The sequence below is a fragment of the Symsagittifera roscoffensis genome, chromosome 1 (genome assembly GCF_963678635.1).
Source record: "Symsagittifera roscoffensis chromosome 1, txSymRosc1.1, whole genome shotgun sequence".
NCBI lineage: Eukaryota > Metazoa > Xenacoelomorpha > Acoela > Convolutidae > Symsagittifera > Symsagittifera roscoffensis.
In genome coordinates this window covers 41,188,822-41,212,467 of record NC_087062.1, presented here as the reverse complement: position 1 = coordinate 41,212,467, position 23,646 = coordinate 41,188,822, and the positions used below count along the sequence as shown (strand labels likewise).

The following is a 23,646-nucleotide window of genomic DNA, read 5'->3' as shown; positions in this document are numbered from 1 at the left end:
CTCAGAAGGACAGCCTAGTATCTGAATGGTAGCAATTTAGTCTGTTTCTTCAATGGGTTAAATGACATGCTATTTTAACTTCAAAATTTTAGAAATAGTCTGAAAAGTACACGTTTTCGAAAATTCAACAAAACTGCTTTCATATATTAATATCACTCGACATTGTAGGCTGCCGGAACTAGATTTTACGCTGAAAACTTTCAACCGAAGCCTTCGTGATCGTAATGATTGAGTTTTCTTTAAAAACTTCAAGATTGATGTCTTTCAGATCATTAGCATTTGCACAACCGATAATTAGTAAATTGCATAATTAGTAAATTATTCAACTGAAATTTTCGGAGACATTAATGGTATGCATATGAACCAAGTGCCACAGGTAATCTGAGAAAACGCAACAAAAACTTTAACGCAGCTTACGACCTAGCTTTAATTGTTCAAAAAGTGTACTTCAAAACGACTCTCAACCATCACTAACCTAAACAATATATTTTGGACGATCAAAACCTCACCAATCGGTAAAAAATTTTTAGAAGAAGTAGATAAGAGCAATGGCTCTAATAGCATGGAGGCAATTTTTGGGGTTTTAAAAATTAAAAATGTTAACTCACCTAGTGTCCTAAGTTGTACCAATTTGCAGTTCAAGTTTATAGCAAAAGAGGCAGGCGAATAAAATTAGGTAGCAATGAATAATAAATCAAATTAAAAAAGAAATGAGAAAAGAAATCAGCAAATCGTAACGTGAACTGTATGCCTCGAGGACGCAATACAATATGCTATATGGTTCGGTTAGTATCAATTGTTGGTAGTCTGCCTCCGTAATAAACAAGGAACAAACATCACGGAAGTTCGTTTTCCCATTTACACCACCCGTACGGTAAACAAAACCACCATCGGCTAACCTTTGCTGTTCTATTCATTGGTTTTTAAAAACCACTGATAAGTCAAAATTCTTTATGGTATACAAGTCTCGCTTTCTTTCTTTTTTTCACAATGAAACCTCCGAGAGACACAACATAAAATAACTGACGTGTACAAGCTTTTATTGGTAACGGACTAATAATCACATCGCAATCCGGATTTGTAAGACCCACCTATTATAATTTCACAATTAACAACCAGCCTTAAAAGCCTCCATAAAACTTCTTTAATATTTAAAGAAGGCTACTTAGTCGCGTAGGAGCAAGCAAAAACAATAGGGAGCCGTTTTTTCCAATGAAAACATTGCTTGTGATTTGAATATTGAGGATATATGCTTTGCATTTCGCGTCGTCTTTGAAGCGCGCATAAAACAAACCAAGAGGATTCGATAGAGGCTTTAACGGGAATATAAGAACTGCTATTAAATCTCTATCAAGTTATAACGACCTTAACCGAAATGCTAGGAAGTAAACTACTTCCCAGATCAAACCAACAGCAACTGCACTTTCCGCACATTGACCAAATGCTAGTTTAATCCTAGAATTCATTCATTTCAACCAACTCCCGATCCATATAATTATACATTAGCGTATAAGTGACAACAATTTTATCGCGTCTTCAAAGTTATAAAATACCAATGTCTGATATAGTCCTTCAGTTAACAGCATGACATTGGATCCCTCCCATATGTAAAAACATAGGTATCACAAAAGCAGCTCGTTGTGTTTGAAAGTCGGAGAGCTCGGTACAAATTATGAAAAATTGTCCCAAACTTCACAAAATATGTTTATCTGAATCCTGACTTCCATTGAGCTTAAGAACTATTCTTTCTAAAAACCTGAGAACCAACAACTATGATAACTCTCTATACAGATTTTCAAAGCTTAACAACATTATATATGTAAATACATTTATGCATTAAGAGTTATAATTGTGAAATTCCAAGTTTAAGGCCGCCTGCAGAACACGCAATTGCATGCATTTAAAATTCTAACAAATGCAATGCCACGCAAACAGCATTGCAAGCTAGCAAATGAAATATACGATGGGAACCTTTAAACTGATTTTGAAAAATGACGCGCTGACAAAAAACTGCACCATACAATCATTTTTAAAAATCGATACATAAGCAAGGCTGCGCTTCACAAACACTAGCGAGAGAAAGTAATATAAAAACTGATTCTCTCGTACGACCAGCAGACTTATTGTTCCGAATTTCGATACGAAAGTAACGGAATATTTGTGCTCGGGGTGGGTTTTTTTTTCTTCAGACAAATTTCGACTTTTTAACTAGCCGTTTTTGACGGAATTTTTTATATCATTCGAAAGGTATTGTTGTCTTGAGCTTAAATTTGAAAAGATATTTCACCTGTGATCATTTTTCGTAAAGTTTTGGGGGTTTAGAGATTGGCATTTTGGCCAATTTGGGACAATTAACGCGCGATATATTTCGCGCTATTAACGCGTAAGCGGAGAGTTAATCCGTCTTAGAAATTGTTCCAAATTGGTTGAAAGAAGCGTATTTGCCATAATTAATTTGTTAATAGGAGCGAAATCTATCCTTTGTACTTCATATGGCGTGTGGGGGGATGATTTTCATTTAAAAAATTCAAATTTCAAAAAAAAATTTCCTTTTATTTTTTTCACATTTAACTTTTTAATATTATTACTGCCCCATAAACCTTAAAAGGCAGTCGGAACTTTCAGGGCTTCGCCCTGATACGAGCAGTCTTGTATTTGCTTTAAATTGAAAAAAAAAGCAAATTACTGGGAAAATAATTATTATCTAGCATTGATTAATAATGCTATTATTTAAGAAAACACCGAACTTATTTTTTTACTAATAAGAAAGAAACCAATTAAAAATTTTATGTGAGGTTGAAAAAGATACAAACCAAAGCAGATTTTTTCTCTAAAAGAATAAATCGAGAACAAAAATTGAAAGCTCCTTGAAAAAAAAACAAATTAACGCGGAACTTCGGAAGCCTTTTCTTAAGAATCAAATAAAATGAAGAAAAAAATCTTTGTAGAAAACACTTAAAAGAACCGCTGCATTGTTTCGTTTGCTGAAACTCAGTAGAAAAGTCTTTTTTAGAAAAAAAATAAGAAAACAAACAGCAGAAAACGAAAAAATGAGATTTTTAAATTCAAAAAAATGGTGTCAAAATTTCATCAGAAAAAAAGAATCTGGATAGATTGTTTTTTTTTCAAGAGATTTTCAGGATTAAAAAAACAGAAAAACCAGTTCAAAGCTGTTTTGAAACATTAGTAGCATTTTTAGAAATAAATATCTTCTACCTGCGGAAACTCCTCTACCGAGCAAAGGTTTACCGGAAAGGTAGTTGTAGGCCCTCGTAGCCGGTTTAATTAAAACTCTTGCACATAATCACTTTACGGTTACTGCTTCTACCAACTTAGCCATGTTCCTTTAACCTTCATAACAATCTTAAGAACTACCAACTGAGCCCATGCAGCCAACGAGGGTCTTCAAAACGAAACTGAACCCCAAAACCAAGAAGAGTAATGACAGAATGGTTAGTTTAAAAGGTAGAACAGTATCAAAAAAATATCAAGCATCGTCAAAATCACTACGAACAGCCCGATTTTGATTTTTGGAAGTGCTATTCGAGAAGTGCAATAAACATTGCAAAGCATGATTTAATTGAAACACGCATCTTTAAATTATAGCAATGCGATTAGGAACAAAACCGATGTTAGATTTTAAAAAATCTGCAGGCTAGCAGTAGCGCTTAAACCTATCTGCACAGCATAGCTATATGAATGCAGACTGTAGCTAAAATATGTAACGACAGCAAATAGCTTTTAATTATGTAAATTTCGCATAAACATAGCTGGAAATGTCTCGCTCAATTGAATAAAACTAGCACGCTAAAGCTGTTTCTGAAAACCTTTAATCTCAAAGTTTGGATAGATGGATGTATAGCTGGTTGCAAGACTGGCTGAATGGACGAATCAATGTTTGAATCATTGGCTGGATTTATTGAAAGAATGGATTGAAGGCAAGATGGGTCGGTAGATGGACGCATGGATGGCTGTCCAGATGGATGGCCAGACGACTAATTTAATGAAGGGTTGAATGGATGCATGGCTTGAGTGATGGCTGGATCGAGGATTGAGTGGTTGGATGTATGGATGTTTTCATGGATGGACGACTCAACTGATAAAAGGATGTATGGATGGATGGATAACTAGAGGGATGGATGACTAGTTGGTTGATGGCCGCCGGATATAAGACTGACAGGATGGCTAGATAGATTGATGACTGGATGGATAGCTAGACAAACTAATGGTTAGCTAAAAAGATGGCTGTATACATGGACGGCTAGATTGGGAGAGGACTGAATGGACGGATATTAAGATGAACGAGTAACGTGATGGATCGATGACTGATTGGATGGATTGATGGTTAGTTGGATGGATCGCTTGATAAATAAACCTTGATCGATGGGTTTATAGCTTGATGGATGGATTGCTAGTAGGGGGGATAGCTATATGGAGGCATGTCTTGTTGGGTATCTTGGTTAACTTCACATCCCACCACCATAGAGTCGGAAATTTCAAAATTTGAAAGGAACTGGATCTGAGATTGTTATATTTTTGTTTCTAAATAAAAAATCATCGAAATTGGATAACTAAAAAGATATTAACAATCATGTAAGTATGCCATATTTTCAGGTGCTAGGAACACCTTGACATCACACCAGCAACAGTTCGACAATTTCAGAAGTTGAAGAGTTTATAAAACGTTTGAATTATTTAAGTTTTTATTATGAAAAACCATAAAAATTCCATACTTCAGAGTACAAAAGCGCTGATCAGCCAATTTTTGAGGCAAGACTTGCTAAACTCTGACAGTACCAGCATCAAATTGTAGCATTGGGAATTTCAACTTTCGTTAAAATAAATTGAACCTAATTTTTCAGAAACCGTTTTAAAAATTATATATAACGTCATATCTCAGCAGCTGAAAGATTTTGAGCAGTCATGTTTGGAGGTAAAATTTGCGATTCCTGAAAGTACTGTGAAAGAACCCCCAATAATGTTCGGTATTTTGAATTCGAAACAAACATAAAAAAAACGATTTATCTCAGAAAAAAAAATTTGAGCAGGCATATTTGGAGGCAAGATCTGGAACCTCTGACTGACAGCAGCCAATTATAGGGATGGGACTTCCAATTTTGTGAAGTTTTGCGAATCTCGTTTTTTGTGCAAATTTTAGGAAAAATGCACAAAAACGGCATAAAACGGGAACCAAAAGGATTTAGGTAATCATATTTGTAGGCCAACTTCGCAACCCCCGGGGACAAACCTGACAGCACCCCCAAACAAATTCTAACTGACGTCAACTTACAACAGGGCCATTCACTAGGCGTAGCATTCATCAACTGAAGTCGAAAAACTCCTTAAGCTTTGCAATAAACTATAACGAGCATATGGCTTAAATTCTTTCCTTAAACATGCAAAACTGGAAAAGCTTATTCTTGAAGAGACAGCTGTCACACGCATTTAATATAGCATAGAGAGATGCAGATTCGAGCTTTCCAACAAGCTTTCACGACCCAGGCGTAGCCAATACCGCAAAGCCAAAAGTTCCGGAGAAGACAAAGAATTTCAATTTCTGATCAGCTTATTATTCTAAATGATTCAAACACTCTGTTAGACAAGTTGCTCGCCTGAAAAAAGGTCTGCGCTCCGCTTTGATAACGCTGACTAATCGCAAGCATAACATGATTACAAGTCTTTTGTTCTGGCAATAAAATAATTGCACCTTTCACGAACTTACCGACTGCATGACACTTTTTCGTTCAATTGTATTTAGCAAACCAATGAACTAAATCACGAGGTTCTTCTACGTCAAAAACAAAAACTGAAGCCCAAAAGCAAAAATAAAATTGACAGAGCATTTAACCCAAAAGAAAATCAGTATCAAAAAAAATCACCATGCATCGTCCAAAATGCTTTGAAAGGCCCGGATTTGAGCTTTAAAAAATGCTATTAAACACGGAGGCGAAGCGGAGCGAACATAAAATATCGGTCAAAATTTTTTTCTAAAAATAAAGAAAAAGTTTCAGGCGAACCAAAAAGTTCGTATAGCTCAAAGAAAGATATTCAGGAGCACAGCAAAAAAACTAGAGGAAAAGGTCTGATCTTTTTTTATTTTTTTTCTTAATGGGTATTTTAAAAATTAATTCAAAATTTTTCAGCATTAGGAAGCTTTTCTGAGATCTCGCATTTTCTTTACAAAAATTAAGGAATCACCGCTTCTGCAGAAAAAAAATCCCAAGCTGTTCTTTCCATGGAACCCTTCACTTCAGATTTCATAGGATAGTTTCTAAGAAACGTAAAAAAAAAGACCAAAAAACAATCAAACGTTCAAAAATTGACTTGTTGAAATCCAAAAATTTCTCTGCAAAGGAAGGACGTGGCCGCTTAAGCAGAGAATATTTCTACGATTGGGTTCGATTGAACACTTAAGCTAAGAATTAGCTGGGTAGTTTTCGAGAAGTCAAAAATTTCACAAAAGGGTACAAAACGCAAGTGTTAACTTTTTCGAGTCCCATACCTTTTGTTTGAACATTTTTGGGAAAATTCGCGTGGGCAGAAGAGGTTCAAACAACCTGTTGTTTCGATTGAACACAACGACTAAAGATTTGGGAGGGTAATTTTCGAGAAAATCGAATAGTTTCAAAATACGGTACAAAAACCAAGTTGTAACTTTTTCGAGGGCCATAGCCTTTATGTTTATCAAAAATAGGTGCAGTCAGTTATTCAAGGTAGCTTTACACAACCCATTAATTGAATTGAACCCAAAATCTCCAGAATTGGGAATAGTTTTCGAGAAAAGCCAAAAAACTGTCAAAAATGGCAAAATTTGACCTTTCCGAGGCCCATAACTTTCTATTTGGAAAAAAATGGGCGTAGCCGCATGTGCAGAAGATCTTTCTACAAAAACTATATTATATGCATTGAACCCAAAATGTCATATTTGGAAGACTTGTTTTTGAAAAACATTCTCCCCAGACATTTTCGAAGGCAAAGTATAAAGAGGTTAGAAGAATGTGCAGGCACAGAGATAAAATAGTTTTCCACCGAACTTGAAATCTTACAAAAAATGAAAAAAATCGAAAACGTCTCAAAAAATAAAAACCCAATATCATACAATTTCATACTGTCTGATTTTGTCCAACCGGAAACTTTCGGCCTTAGAAACTATGCAAAATAAATTAACTAAGACGATAAAACTGAGCCGAAACCGTTGAATCAAAAAAACTTCAAATCAAAAACAAAATTATTTGAAATCAGACTTGGTAAAATGACAAATAATTTAAATTCTAGTTAAAAAATAAGAATCAAAATAAAATCCCAGTTTTACAAAGCCGGCCGACAAAAAGTAGAAATAGATAAAATAAATGCCCTTTAAAAAATACGGAAAGCCGACGGAAACTAGGCCGAAAACCACAAATCCGAAAAAAAAACTTTTTTTCAAGAAATTTATTTGAAGAAAAAAATTTAATGCCCAAAACGTATTCCACCTATTCACTACCAGCTGGTTTTATTTGAAATTTCATGAAATCGAGCAGCATAGCAGCAATTGAGTCTACTGATTTTGTTAAACTAGTTGTTAACCCGAAAAAAGTCTTCCTATTTAATAGAAAACTTTGCGAGGCGGAAGCTAATATGACAAAAAATAAACAAGCGAACGATAAATCGAATTTTTTAACTGAGACATTTTTTAAAGTTGGCAATAAGAGTACAGGCTAATTCTAACTCCTCGGGAAAATTTCTCGTCCCAAGCGTAGCCGTTACCGCTAGGCCAAAGTGTCACAGGAGACAAAGAATTTGATTTTATGATCAAGTTAACATTCGAAATAATTCAATGAGTCTGTTAGGCAAGTTGCATACCTGAAAAAAAAAGGTCTCCGATTGGATAACGCATAATTATTGCCAGCGTAACATGATTACATGTCATTCGTTCGCGCAATTGTATAATTGCACCTTTCACAATTTTCCCGATTACATGTCACTTATTCGCGAAATTGTTTCAAGATTTTCAACAACGTCACAGAACTTTAAAAGATTACAATTTTTAAAAAAATCAATTCAATATGACAAGTTCGCTGTCATCCTCTGGTTTCTTTATTTGTCGCTTCTTCAGATTTGCAATATGTTGTTTGCCTTTGATATGTTCCTTGTAACAGATTTCTCCTATGAGCACTTTTCCGGAGCAAATATCACATACAAACCGTCTATGAGGATCCAAATTCCGTTTAAGCAATCTCTGAATAGGTTCATATTTACAAATGGTTCCATTGAGATGACTTTGGACAATTTCAATTGCCGGCTCATTCACATTTTCGTTCCATGCATTAAGGTCAGATGAATCTAGTCTGTAAACTTTGAGTCTAGTTTCAGGATCACCATCTTGTAATATGCGCTTCGATATCCACTTGAGTTGCGACTTTGAATACCTTACAGATCTTTGCTTCAACAATTCGACTGCTTGGTTGTATATTTTCCTGCCCTCTTTTGTGTCTCGATCACATTTAGATAGAGAAAAATAATTTTCAAATTCTTTAAAACCAAGAACTTGGAAGATTCCTGTTTCGAATCCTTTGTCAACCCTTTGTTCGTAGTAGTTCGAGTTAAAATCTTCTAACTCCTCGAGTAGACCTTCACTTATCATCTTATCTACTCTGGTTCGTATTCTCTTTTCTAGCACATCAGGCGAACAGTCGATCATTAAACCGATGCAGTTGGAAAACCTCAAGCAACCTCGAACCCTGTCCCCGTCTTGTACTGAAGAAACAGTTGAGTGCTGTTTCGTTATTTCTTTTGACAGAGGATTACCGCTACTTTTTAGATAATGCAAAGCGGTCAAAATTTTGCGTCTGTTGTTTGGATGTAATTTCATGGCAGTCTCACTGTCCAAAGAACACAACCTAGCGTATAACTCTGGTGTTGTTTCAGATTCCACGTCATTCTTTTTGTATGCTTGAATATCATGGCTAGAATGCATGGTAAAGTCCCAGATGAGCGACTCTATGTAATAATTTGTACCACCAACTATAATGCCCATTTTGTTCTCCCTTCGAAGTCTTTGCATTACTTCCAAACTTTGACGTTTAAAATCTTGGACGGTGAATGACTCCTCAGTTGGGTCCAAAAAGTCAATCATGTGGTGTGGGACACTATTTCGCTCTTCTTCTGTGGCTTTCGCGGTGGCTAAGTCTAAAACAGGATCAATAATATCATCATGCTATGCTGACAAAGCTATTTTTAAGACAATCCACGAGGAAATAAAAAAAACTGTTTGCGCAAAGATTGCGCATAAATTTTAATGACAAAGGTATAGCGCAGATACACAAAGTAATTGTAAGAGCGCATACCTAGACCCCGATATATCTGCATGGAGTCTGCCGAAATAATTTCACCTCCAAACTTTTCCCCCAGGCTCAGCGATAATTTCGTTTTACCAGATGCCGTTGCTCCAAGTATTGCAACAATCATGTTCGGTCTCAACTTGCGCATATAACATCTAAGACACATGTACAATGCATCATATCGAAATTTATATTCATTTCTCCGCAAAAAAAACGGTAAAACTTAGAGCTTTTTAGAACAAAGGAGAAGCAGAAATTTGCTCCACAAAAAAAAGAAAATTTGCTCATTAAAAATCATAAATAAAAATGAAGTTTAAGTACTAAAAAACTAAAAAATCTCAGAAATTTACATGAAAATGTAAATAATGATTACATAATTTATAATGCAATTATGTACTTATTGTTTCTACACCCCTATACACTTATTCTTTCGCCTAACCTCAACCTAAACCTAACCCCTCAAATGTTCTGCCATGATGGCATCCATTTCTCGTTCTACGGTAATGATTTCTTTACAAATTTTCTAGCAAATTTAATCTATAAATTCTCTCGCTAACTTGACACCGCCGTCCATCCTAAAATGGCTACTCAAACACACTGCCTTATTTGTAAAAGCAGCCTGCGAGGCGGAGGTGTTTGGTGCTTCACATGCCCAGGCTACATGCATGTAAAATGCAGCGGCCTAGCCCGCAGCAGTGATCACTATGACGATTTCAGTTGTCATCGCTGCACCTAACGACAAGCATAAATGCAATCCCCAACCCTAGCTACAACCACGCTCCCCCAAATGCACCCTCACCCTTCCACTGCCCCACACTCACAAAACTCAGGAGAGTCTTCCACTATAGAACCCAGAACAATACAAGACCAATGGTCAAACCCCTGTCCAGAACTCATAGAAACCACCAGAAAAATATACACCGAAGTGGTCCACTGGAAACCGGTCTTTATGATCTTGTCAAAAAATAAAGTTGGTTATAACTTTATTGAAACCCTCAATAGAACTTTGAACAGCCTAATAGAAAACAACAAAAAAATCCTTCGCAATGCACGCAGCAATGATTTTTCCACACTTATTACTGAGCAAAACAAAGTCCGAAATTGATGGATCTTTGTCCAAAACAATAGCAAGGCGACTTAAGCAATGGCAAGACGGAGACCTGGATGGACTATATAACGAAGAAAAGGCGCTGCAAATGCGCTTCTTGAAAGGAAGTAGAAGAAAAACTGAAACTGAAGCACAACAGTTCAACAAACTAATGAATACTGGAAAAACATCAAGCGAAATTGCAAAACTAACAGACACATCTAAAGGCGTTCTTTCGCTCGACGAGATTGTCAAAGGTAAGACAGTTGAACAGACTCTCATAGAGAAACACTCATCATCTGAACCAATTAATGAGAACTATATTACACCAGTCTCAAACGAAACAATTCCTTTCCATCCATCGATATTTGATCAGATAAACGGTCAACATATCAAGAAGGCAGCCATGAGAACGCACGGATCACATGGACCATCTGGCCTCGATGCGAATGAATGGAGACGTATTCTAACACACTTCGGGCAACAATCAGCTGAAATTTCAAAAACAATTGCTAAAATTGCCAAAAAATTGGCCACAGAAGAACTAAATCCAGAACTAATGGAACCATATAACGCATGCAGATTAATACCCTTAGATAAGAATCCAGGAGTAAGACCCATAGGCATAGGAGAAGTTATGCGTAGGATAATAGGGCAAACAATAACTAAATGCCTAAAAATGAACTCATGTCGCTCTGTTCAAACTACTAACTCTGCCTAGGACAAAAATGTGGCATTGAATATGCGATCCACACGCTAAGAGATCAATACAGCAAAACTTCCGCCGATGCTGTTTTACTGATAGATGCCGAAAACGCTTTCAACTCGCTGAACCGAAAGCTGCCATTAAAAATCACCGAAATACCTGCCCTTCCCTTTTAACAGCGATTAAGAACTCCTACTCCAATCCATCTAAACTATTCGTTAACAAAAGATCAATCTACTTGTGCCATTCTGCCAGATTGGCACAGCGCAACTTTCCGACGAAGCACGAATTAGAGAGAAAAAGCCTTAACAGCTAAAAAGTGCTTGAAAGGAGGGTCGAAATATTCTGGAAGTTTCAATTTTTCAAAATTTTGATTAACGAGCGAGTATTTCTCAGAAATACGAAAAACGGCCATTTTGACCGAAAAAGTTGAGAAAAACAGAACAACAGCAAATCTAGTGAAAAACAGTCACACGAGAACACGGAAAAACGAAGCCTCTTATCGTGACAATCACGCACGATAAGATCCTTAGTGAAAGAAGATAGTGGGAAAGAAGGCTTCGGTGGTGGTGAGCAGTACCCTCCCGTGCCACGAATTGGGAGTGATAACAACGTTATCTCGAGGAGAACACGGAAGTGGAGGCTTGGTCCGCCAGAGACTGATATATGGCGAAAAACTGTAGTAAACTGACTTTTTAGCTACTCTGATGCCATAGAACTTTGAATTGACACCGGTATTATTTGATATTTTAGAATATGAGTAGCTAGAAAGAGGAGGGGTCAATCCATCTCCAATGGTTTTAATGTAGAACTGTCACCAAAAACATGTTAAACTAGGGTCTACGAGCCGTGTTTTTAATAGCAATCACTTAGTCTGAGGATCCGAGACTCATCTATGTGGTTGTGTTTGCATGTAAACGAAAGCTGATCAAAAGTCGTTTGACTGATGGCCTAAAAATAGTAACTTTTTACTTAGCCCTAAACAGACCAAAAATTCAATTGGCAAGGTCGAGACGGTGAAAAACGAGTAGAATTAAGGTAACTGACGCCTGCCAAACGTTAATAGGTACTTTTTCTACGCTCCGTCGCTGTGTAGTATTTGGGCGAATGTTACAGACGTTTTTATGGCGCTCCTGGGTGGGCCTGTTAAAGGCATGAGACCATCATGATCAGCAAACGTTTCTGCGACGAACCCTCCGCTCCGGGCGCATGCCCGAGTTAGAGGCCTTAATGACCTTTAATGTACTAGGGGGAAGGTGCGTACCCTCCGCCTAGTACTATTTAGCTTTTTAACTTAGTTAACACCGAAAATTCCGGGGGCCGGAGGGTTAGGTGGGAGGTCATGAGCCCGCTTGTCCCAAAGTCCCGGGACCAAAAACAATTAAAGAGAAAGCGTAAAACCAAACAAAAATAGTGTATAACCACGAAAAAGCCAAAAATAAATTTACTTGAAAATAAAAAAAAGTACAAAAATAAGTAAAAAATCCAAAAAAGACCAAAAACAGTAAAAAACATAAAGTGACAGTTAATATGTTATTTCCGGACGAGATGTGATCTGACCTTCCTGTTTGTTGTTTCAGATTGATTTATATCATTTCTGATAGAAAGATTGTGTGTTTCGGTGAAGGGTTGGGTACCCTCCCTTGAGTGTAATTTGAGTATTTAAGCACGTTAATGGTGATTTTGCCGGTGACCGGAGGGTAGAGTGGCAAACTGACCGACGTGTTCCACACTCAACAGGGACATCAAAGACAACATCCACAACGACTGTTGGGTTTCGTTGAAACAATTTTAGTATCGTTCGGGTACTGTTTCATTAAAACCTAAATGGTGGGGGACACGATTGGCGCGGTCCGATTGTACCCTCCGTCGATCACAAATTTCCGAGTTAAGGGTCTTAATTCGGTTATTTTGGTGCCAAGGAGGGTATAGTTATATTCATTAACGACTACTAATAAGTTATTATCCTTATTATATATTACCTGTCTCCTATTTAGACTCTAGAAACACCCAAACTTGTCGAAAATTACCGATTTTCGACCAAACAAAAGACCCCCAAATTTTTGGATATCCGAGCTTTTCCGAGCAGCAAAAAGCTTTTATATAGGGAGTAGCTACGTAGTTCGATCCCCCTGACTAAAGAAACCGCGTGAGAAAGTACTCTGTAGAAAATAGAAAAAACAAAAATTTTTCGATCAAAATTTCGATAATTTTCTGAATTTTGTCAATCTGTTTTGGGGATCGAGTTTTTGAGTTTTTAGAGTTAGAGCAATAAAAATTTTTGTGTTAGGAGCGTGCTAGCATAACGTGTAATTCTTGAGTAACCCTCCAATTAGCTCCGTGGATAGAGCTAACGACTTAAGAATTTGAAAAGGAAGGAATCGAAGGGTCCAAATTTGATAGTTATTGGCCAAATTTTTGTCTCCAAACCAATTTTGGTCCGGTTTCTTGCATTATTCCAGTGCTGTACGGGGCTACTACGCTCGTTTCAATTTTTTCTAGGCACTTTCAATAGGAATTGCGGAAAAAGACTTTCAGAACCTAAATAGGTGGTGAAAAAAGGGTCACTTTGACAAACGCGTTTTTGGCAACTTCTCAAAGACTAGCCAACCGATCGGGATAATTTTGGTACCATAAGTCGACGTTTTTGACCACTTTTCCGGACTGCAACCGTTTTTGGGTTGATAACCTCGGAAAAAAGTTTTTTTTTGGAATTTGTTGGTTCGGAGGGTCCAAATTATAGGTAACCCTCCGAGCGGCAGAAAATTTTATAAAAACAACTTTTCAACCTACTGGGAAGGTTGTCCGTGTCAACCAACCTGGTTTTAAGTTAGGTAGACCGCTTTCGGGTACTTTACCGCGGTAGAATAACCCGTTTTCTTGATTTTTGGGGAACCCTCCGAAGTAACCCTCGTGACTTAAACCCCTTACCGCGGTAGAATAACCCGTTTTCTTGATTTTTGGGGAACCCTCCGAAGTAACCCTCGTGACTTAAACCCCTTAGCAACCCTCCTTAGTGGAAATTTTCCACGAGACCCTCCGAAGAAGTTAAAACAACCACCCATAGAGAATTTAGCTTGTTTTGACGCTTCCTGAGGCTAGTTGAAGGCCCTACTAAGTGAGGTTGAAAAATTTGAAAATTTTGGAAGAACCCTCCGAAGTAACCCTCCGAAGCATATTAAGCCTCTCATTGACCCTCCTTAGTGAGTTAAAGGAGACCCTCCGAAGTCTCCTGGGTGACTAAGGTACCCTCCGAAGTAACCCTCCGGAGTAGGCTAAGTGTCTTAACAACCCTCCGAAGTAACCCTCCGGAGTAGGCTAAGTGTCTTAACAACCCTCCGAAGTAACCCTCCGGAGTGACTTAAACCTCTTAGCAACCCTCCTTATTGAAACTTTAGGGAAACCTTCTGGGACAATTTGAGAAACGGAAAATATCCATTTAAGGTTGGGATAAAAGTTCAACTAACAACGGGCGTGCATATTAGGATCACAGGAGCCCATTTGACCCGGAAATTTGTCATCAACTTTGGATTCTAGATCGGGTGTATCAGAAGTACCCGAACCAAAATTTTTATGACTGTGATTTTGGTTGAGTGGTTGCCTTGAGCTACTTGATAGGAAAGTTTGGGCAATGCGGGAACACATGGAAGAAGACCTCGGTGAGTGTATTAGGCAGATATACGCTCACTTGAGAAGAAAAGTTGTTCCCTGCTCTCGTGCACTTGGAGCATTCCGGGTATGAGGGAGCTTTTTCATAGACTTTAGAAATTTTTCGATCAGAGGTTGCCTTGAGCTACTTAGCATGACAGCTCGGGCAATCGCAGGACACCTAAAAGAAGACCTCGGTGAGTGTATTAGGCAAATACACACTCACTTGAGAGGACTGTGTCCTGGGCTTCGTTCTTTCGGATCGTTCCGATTGAGTGAAGTCTTTTTCTTTAATACTAAGTTTTATTGATCTGTTTCTGAATCATTACTGCTTTTTACCAAATATTGTTTGATTTTAACAAAGCAGTGACTTGATAAGAGTGTGGCGGTAAATTGATACTGACGAAAGGTCGCTGTCACCTGTAGGATTTTCTTATCTGATTATCAATTGTGTTTTGTGTATTGATTATATCTTGTGAAATTTTTGTGATACTGATATACTAAACAACGGGGTTGAGTTAGCATTATATCAATACTGAGTAGGCCTGTGTGTTACTTTAGCTGAGTCACTAATATTGTCATTGAGAAATCTAGGAGACATTTTGATACTTACGAGATCGAGTAGGCGGCGTTAAGTAAATTAACTTGAACTTATTTGCGGTACGTATACATCGTCATTAAATTAAACGAATATTGTTAATTGTTACAAAGTATGCAGCGTAGAGACCCGCCAGGAATGACTACTAAGGTTCCCAGGCTGAGCAAGGAAAGTACGCGAAAGTTTTCAACTAGGCGTAGCCAATCTTCGTTTAGCAGCGTTTCAGACGTTTTTGCTGATAACGAATCGACTAAAGGTCAAGCTGATCTTTCAGTGAGCGAAATGAAACTAAAAAGCGAAAATAACCTCGATGGCGATCAAAGGCAAAGCACCGAGGACGGACCGGCGAGTGAAGCGCTTGTGGACCCCTTTGACGAAGGGGAACGAACACTTATTCGACCCGACTTTGAGCCAAGCGAGGACCTCGAACGGGAGGAAGTCGAGAGGACAGAGGAGGCCTCGGAGCGTTCGGAGGGCGAGCCTCGAGAGGAATTATTGTTCAGGGGAATGTCCAAATCAGAGACTAAGAGTCATAAGTGGAGAAAAGATTTTCACACCCGACAAATACACACTCATCTCTGGCCAAGCAGAGCAAGAACGCGATGATGTCGAGTATAAGTCCGAATGAAGAACAAACGGGTTCGAAGGCAAAGAAGAGTTGGAAGTCTTTGTACGATGAGCGCATGGCGTCACTACAAACCGAAGGTCTATCTTCCAGTTATGACCATCCGGAGATAACACACCCGGATGTGAACTTCACGCCGTGCCCGGGCAACGACATGAACAGGAAGGCGTTGTCCACTTCGCCGACCAGGCCAATGTCTGATGGGATAACCCTGGGAGTATCCTCGACGTTCGACAGATTGATTACGTCGATGGGCAAACAAAAAGGCGGTGCGTCATCAAGTACCAGGCTGCAACCGCAGGTGACCACATTTTCTCTGGGGCTAACCCCGCCATTGGGGGCAGCTGGTGATATCAGTGACTTGTTTGCTGGCGTAATGACTGGTCTGGATGAACTGAGACGGGACATGACTAAAAGAATAGATCAAGTTGACGAGAGAGCTCACCAGGGTCGAGAAAATTTGAGAGATGAACTGGCGCACGTGAAGTCGCAGGCGAGAGTTGATCAGGCTCAATTGATTCGCAACACCGATCAATGCCTGGCGGAGAGCTTGGCACAGGCAAACAAGGAGTCAGAGGAAAGAGAGGCTAGGATGACAAGAGAGATCGAGCGATTGTTGAACGATCATGATAATACCTACGCTCATACGATGACTAGCCTGGAAAAAAGGTTAGATGCCAAATCTGACCTAATGATGCGGAAGCTTGACGAGATCTTAAATGGGAATAATCAGGAGGAGCGTTCCAACCCAAGGGAGCGCTCACGCCAGGCGAATGATGGAGATGGTGCAGGCAGCTATGCCGAGGCCCAACAAAGTTCGAGAACGATCTACGAATCTAGGAATAGGGAGCGGCCCAGGGCAGCCCCCTTGAGGCCTGCTGGACGAATCCAGTCCCGCCGGAAGCAGATGCTACCCCGGAGACAGGGTTGCCCACTGTGCCACAAGTCAGGTCAGTGCCAGATCTGACTACGGTCTCGCAGGACACGACGATGTATGCCTCGATGTTTGAACATCTGAATAGATCCCTTGAAACATTCATCACCAAGCTCTCGAAGTCGACCGAGAGAGGAGAGAGGTCAAGAAAGACATTGAAGAAGCCTAAATCATACAAAGACGAGTCAGACGGCTGCATTGATACTTGGATAGAGGTGATGAAGTTGCACTTTGAAGAAGAGAGTCTCTCCAAGAAACAGGAATGTAGCGCACTAACAAGCAACCTGGAGGGTACTGCCCAAAATTGTGTAATGGCGAAAAGAGCCAATGAAAGAGACAGCGCTCGCAAGATATTCGACATCCTGCTGAATCGTTTCGGCTCTGGAGTACAAGGGCACCAGGCTATGGGGAAGTTCGAAAAGAGGCGTCAAAGAGATGACGAATCCATTGACAAATTTTTGGACGACTTTGAATTGCTTAGGAGGAGAATCAATCCCGATGAGAAAATATCCGAGCGAAAGTTTGCGATTGCTTCGAAGATCATGGACGGAGTAAAGAGTGAGGAGTTGAAAACGATGTTAGCCACACACTTCATCCTGTCGCTTGACCAGGTAACCACGCCTGATGATTTGCGTATGAAGTCACGTGAAATCTTGCTCATAAAACCGAGGGCGCAAAACCGTTACAACAATTATGGCAACTACAGCGGAACAAACACTGGCGCGAACTCCAGTTGGTACAGACCTCGCGACGACATGGATAAGAGGAGGTCATGTGCGAATTGTGGTTCAATGGACCATCATGTTTCCGCGTGTTCTGCTTACAAACAGAACATGAAGGCAATATGCTACTTTCTCGACGACGTCGATGCGACCGACGAGGACCACGAAGAGTACGTTAGAGGGCTCATCATGAAATATGGATCGAGGTGCTTCTTCTGTAATTTGGAGGGACACTTCAAGTCGGACTGCACTCAGTTTTAGGATGCTGTGGCGGACGCGAATCACCCCCGCCACGAAGAGGCGCTTTCGGGTGTCAAGGCCAGTCGAGCACGTCTGATGAACGAGGCCGAGTGTCGGAGAAAAGAGACGACACCCAGCACCTTTACGACAAAGAAGGTGAAGAACTTGCCTGACGAGGTGGTAGCCTCGAACCTGGAGGTAGAGTCGGCCGGCCCACTTAAAGTAGATTATGGTTTGGCGGCAAGGACAGCGTTACAGAATGTCAAAAAGGAGCTAGCCACGAAAGAAGTGGAGCAATGGGTAAGGTCGGAACTGGAAAGCACAGATCTTTGGGAAAAGTTTAACATTCTGACTAAAACGACGGAAGAAGAGGACAAACAGGAACCCAGAAAGCAGGGACTTAAACTGAATGTCATATCTGGTAGAAATTTCGGAATGACGAAAGAAGTGGAGAAGATAATTTCCATTATCTCAGTCGCAGGACACCAGGTTGTCAAGAACTTGAGTGAACCATCCGAGATTACACTAGTCCACCTGGACATTTATGCAGACTACCTAAGGGAGAAAGATCCTTAGCTGGAATCCAGGGCAGTGCGAGCGTCAACATCTACAAAAAAGCTCACGTAACTGATGCGAGTGATCAGGTAGGCCGGATATACATTGGCCAAGAAGGGCTGAAGGTGCGACGAATCGGACACAATGCCATGCTTGAACAGAATGCGGTCCACATAGGTTGCGAAGCCGTTCTGGCAGCACATGTGCTAGATGTGCAGGGCAGGCAACTTTCAGTGAAAGGACTGCTAGACACGGGTGCAGTGGTCAGTTTCATGCCAGTTAAAACCTGGACTGACATGGGCTTTGACAGGTCGGATCTGATACCGACAAACATCAGACTGGCAGCTGCCAATCAGGGAGCAATCTATGTGACAGGACCGACCCCGATCATATCACTGCAGCATGGGGGAAGACATCTTTGGATGAGCTTCCTGGTTATGGAAAATTTGAAAGAATCCGATCAATTCATCCAGGGAAGGGACTTCGTACGCAACTTTGATGTCACGATCGACCTCAATGACGGGTTGATCAGGATCAAATATCCGGAGAGGAAGTATGAAAAGAAACCTCTGAATAAGATCTTAATAAACCAGGCTAAGGTGCCGATTTTTCTGGATCGAAAAGTGAGATTGAAATCAAACCAAGCCGTGGTAGCGACGTTTAGGATGAGGAATCTAAATGAACTCAGTAATGACAGACAGTAAGAGCTCGGCTATTTTAGGAAGAAGCTTCTCACTCACTCAGAGCGGACTGTGTGTGAGTGTGTTGTTGAACACAGAAGCCACAACAGTGACAATACAGAGGGGAAAGAAACTTGGCTACGCATTGTCTCTAAACACAGACTTTCAGAGTGTGGAAAACTTGAAAAACTTTGATGTAACTAAATGTCCCTTGCATGCCAACCAAGAATGTATACTGAAGAGAGTAAATGAATTGAAATACTCCAGGAAATTGTTTTCAATGAAGTCGGAAACAGATGATGGGTTGTTTAGTTGTTCGAATTTTCCCGAGAGACCGACAGAACAGAGTTAGCAGCGAATAAACCGGTCCTACCTGAGATAGAACATTTGAAGGGTAAAATATCAGACAAGGAACTAGATTCGCTCAGGGCCATGCTAAGTCGGAATGCCGACGTTTTTTTGAAACATAAGGCCGACATAGGTTGCTGTAATTTTGTAGAACACGAGATTGAGATAGAAGAGGGCTCGGTACCTCATAGGGAAGGGGCGAGAAGAATGACCCCTCATGAGTCGGAAGCGTGCAGGAAGGAAATCGAGATGTTAATGGAGTACGACATGATCGAGCCGTCGAAGTCCCCGTGGGCTTGGGGCGTGGTCATGGCTAAAAAGAAAGGAGGGCAACTCAGGTTTTGTTGTGATTTCCGTTATCCGTCGAAGCAGTTCTGACCTGGAAGGCACCCAAGACAGATACACAACTGATGACTTTTTTGGGGTTCGCTAACTATTACCGGGAGTCCGTCAAGGGATACGCCGATAAGATATACCCCATGCAACAGTTGATAAGAAACAAAAGCAAAAGGTTCACTTGGACCGATGAGGCACAACTTTCTTTTGAAAACACTGAACGCGAACTTTGCCAGGCACCAGTCCTCGGCATGCCAACAGAAAAGGAAATGTTTGTGTTAGACACGGATGCATCAGTGGTTGCGATATCAGGCATACTTCACCAGGAGCAAGAGTGGAACGGGTGAACGGTTCTCCGCCCAATAGCCTACGGAAGTAAGGTCTTGAGCGATACCGAGATGAAGTATGGCGCACCGAAAGCGGAAATGTTCGCGGTGATCACTTTCGTGGAAAATTATAGTGCCTACTTGGGGAGTGCTCCCTTCAAGTTGCGTGTGGATAATCGTGCCCTTGCCTGGCTGAAAACTTATTCGATGGACCAAAGTTATATTGGTCGTTGGATCGTGCGCCTGGACGGATACCACATGATCAAAGAGCACCGTACCCGTGACAAGCACCAGAATGCTGATAGCCTCAGAAAGAAGACAGAATTCTATAAGCGCCTCGAAGAAAAGCAGGCTAACCAAGCGGAGGTCAAAGACGGGTTTTCATTCCTAGACAAGGAGACCTACGACAAACTACCACTCACTAGGTGGCTGGATAAGTCAGGGCACCCTATACCAGGACACCCTGAACTTCCAGTGGAAACGGCCGCTGAGATAAAGGTTTTAGCCAGGGGTGAACCCTTCCGCTGGATCTGCTAGTCCGATCCAATCTGGTACAGCAGGAGCTCACGAGTTTGGGCATAAACAGCATAGCTCTGCTAGAAAGGACAATGAAGGTGGCGCCGGACGTCATGGGGAAACTTCGTGACTTGCTGGATAGAGAAGTCGACAGACATAATCGTGAGTGGATGGAGACCATGCAGCGATTGACCGTCACTGAGAAAACGGAAAAGAGGCCAGTGATCATTCGCGGTCGCGATGTGGAACGGGATTGCCGGTCGATAGTGAACCAGCTGGTGACCTCAATACCGAAGGATGTCTTGTTGAGGACTTCGTTCACAGAACGTGGGAAACCGACCCCGGTCCAAGTCACTGAGGAAGTCAGGGTCAAGTCGAAATCCAGCTTCACGAGAAAAGTACATTTCACGGATGTAAAAGAAGAGTACGATCCGAGCTCAGATTTTTCTTCCGGGGACGAGACACTGTCCGGGGAGTCAGGCACCTTCGGGCCCGTGCAGAACGACTTGTACGGGGAGAGGTTGATGAGACAACCAAGGGATAGAATGTTGTCCGAGGAGTCGGATTCAAAGCAACCATGGGACAGTTTTTTGCCGGGGAGTCGAGAAACATCACAGACAGATTGGAACATGATGATGTGGAATCATTCGGCTCAAGTGATGACTCGAGGCCTCAGTCCTGGGACAACACATCCGAGACTATTTCCAATTCTGATGTATCGGAGATTGCGATTCATTCCTTGTTGGTGGAATGAAAGCAGCGCGGGATGGACAGAGAAATGCATCAGGATCCGGACAGAGACAGGTACACCTCCGACGAGGAGGGCACTGTGGTGGATAATGCCGCCGATGAGCTCAAGCTGATAGCAGTTTTGAAACGCCCAACCACGATTGCTGCCACATGGTACGGTCGTCCATACCAATCTGGAGCCATCTGGGCAGGAAGCGACGCCTTTGAAGAAGATATGGTGCGTCAAGTTGATGGACGATGCCCATGCTCCGGAGATAATGAGCGGGCAATTAAACGTGATAAAGACGTATCTGAAAGCCAGATACCGGCTGTCGGATCTCCTAAGCGCTCAACGAAATGATAGAATGACGAGCAATCTGAAGAGATGGATCGAGACTGGAGCACCGGACAAAGGAGATTTGGAGGAAGACAGCTACAAGATTTTGAAGCAATTTTACATGAAGAGAAAAGATCTATTGTACCTGAATGAAGACGGAATCGTAGCCTGTAAATGGAAGGAGGAGGACAAGGTCCTCTAAAAGTACAATTCGATAGTGTTACCACAGTTGTACCAGACTGAATTGCTCTTTCGTTCACAACATCAGATGGGCCATCAAGGAGTGGACAAAGTGTACAACAGGATACAGAAACGATTCGAATGGCCTGGTTTGAAGAAGGCGTGTGAAAAGTGGATCTCTGCGTGCTTGTCGTGTCAACAGGCGAAGGGTCCCGGAAACTAAGGTTCCCACTGCAGTCAATAGAGTCATCGGGGCTCAACGAGGTACTGCAAATTGATCACCAGAAGATATACATGACAGCCACGGGCTACAATCAGGTGCTGGTAATGATTGATCATTTTTTGAAATATGCAGAGGCAGCACCCTGCATGACAGCATCAGCGGAAGAAAGATGCGATTATTTGATAAATGTGTGGATAGCGAGGCACGGCTGCCCCATCACATTCCAATCGGACAATGGCAAAGCATTCGTGGGTGATCTCACGAAGGAAATAATGAAAAGGTCGCAGGTAGCACAGGCCCACTCGACCACTTATCACCCGCAAACGAATGGCCTAGTCGAGAGGCAGAATCGCATGCTGGTGTCCATGTTGAGTGTTTATTGCTCACGCTACATCGATGAATGGGATAGACACTTGCCGCAAGTGATGGGTGCTTACAACAACACAGAGCATTCCACCACGGGAATAAGTCCGCATATGATGCTAACGGGTCACGAAAAAGCACTTCCGTTGACGTTTTTCTACCCTGAATATGAAGGGAGGAGAACAGCACCGCAAACGTACGTGCGGGATGTCATTAGAAGACAGCAGGACCTCAATGACTTATTCAGGAGGAACACGCAACAGGCGCAAATTAGACAAAAAAGGAGGTTTGATAAAAAGACTGCCGATGCAAAAGCCTACTCATTTGGCGATTACGTCTGGGTATTTCAGGAAGTAGTTCCACCAAAAGGAACCAAAAAATTATTCAAGAAAGGGCTTGGCTCATTTCAAATAACAGAAGTGCACCATGGAGGTCGGTTTTATCGACTGAGCACAGGAAGAGCAGCTCGTTACGAAAACATTAAACCGCACATTGCCTCATTAGAGGACTGGTGCATCCCAGCAGACATGCAAGAGGGAGACTATTTGATAGTGGATCCTGCTTGTGAGGTGAATGAAAGAGGCACTCGCGACAAAAACGACGGGAATGAGGTGGTGGATGATTGCGATCTACCACTGGACCTAGAGTTGACCTAGCGAGTAGAGGTGGATGACGAAACTCTACCTTATGCCAAAGAGGACTGGGACTGCCCAGAACAGACTGAAATTGACAAAGGAATACAACCTGACATTCGTCTCACCATGGAGACACGCCAGAGCAAGAAGGGAAGGGATAAGAAGAAGTACAACCCGTATGGCGAGGATTTCGTCATAGACAGGATAGTTTTAAGTGATATGACGGAGTCGCTGGAGGGACTGGATGAAGTAGCAGTGCCAAGAGAGATCGACTTGGTGAAGGACATGGATTAAGATTGGATCGACGATCGCTCCGAACCAGAAGTGGAGCTCGAACCAGAGGTGGATCAGACTCATGAGCAAGAATTAACGAACTCGCGAGTGCTGGAAAGGCTCCACGATCTGCCGACGGATCCTAAAGAGACAATCTTGACGATTCAGGATGTTGATAAAGACGGCATCAAATACGTTAGCCATGATAATACCGGGTCCAACTGGGTCGCTCCAGATGGCCCTCTTTAAGTTCCGCAATCCAACT

At 41.3% G+C, this 23,646-nt stretch overlaps 2 protein-coding genes across 2 annotated transcripts in view; both read right to left on the bottom strand.

Moving 5' to 3' along the window:
* Positions 1–2,190, bottom strand: part of LOC134844445 (glycine receptor subunit alphaZ1-like) — a 48,882-nt gene extending 46,692 nt beyond the window's left edge. The window contains exon 1 of the mRNA XM_063861139.1: positions 609–2,190. The gene's annotated coding sequence lies outside the window, so the exon portion shown is untranslated. The remainder of the gene's footprint in view (positions 1–608) is intronic.
* A 5,284-nt stretch (positions 2,191–7,474) lies between these two features.
* Positions 7,475–23,646, bottom strand: part of LOC134844458 (tRNA dimethylallyltransferase-like) — a 147,448-nt gene continuing 131,276 nt past the window's right edge. Inside the window, exons 2-3 of the mRNA XM_063861158.1 lie at positions 9,327–9,478; positions 7,475–9,168 (exon numbers count right to left, since the gene is read on the bottom strand). Coding sequence (XP_063717228.1) covers positions 8,036–9,168; positions 9,327–9,468 — 1,275 coding nt within the window. The 5' untranslated portion in view covers positions 9,469–9,478 and the 3' untranslated portion in view covers positions 7,475–8,035. The remainder of the gene's footprint in view (positions 9,169–9,326; positions 9,479–23,646) is intronic.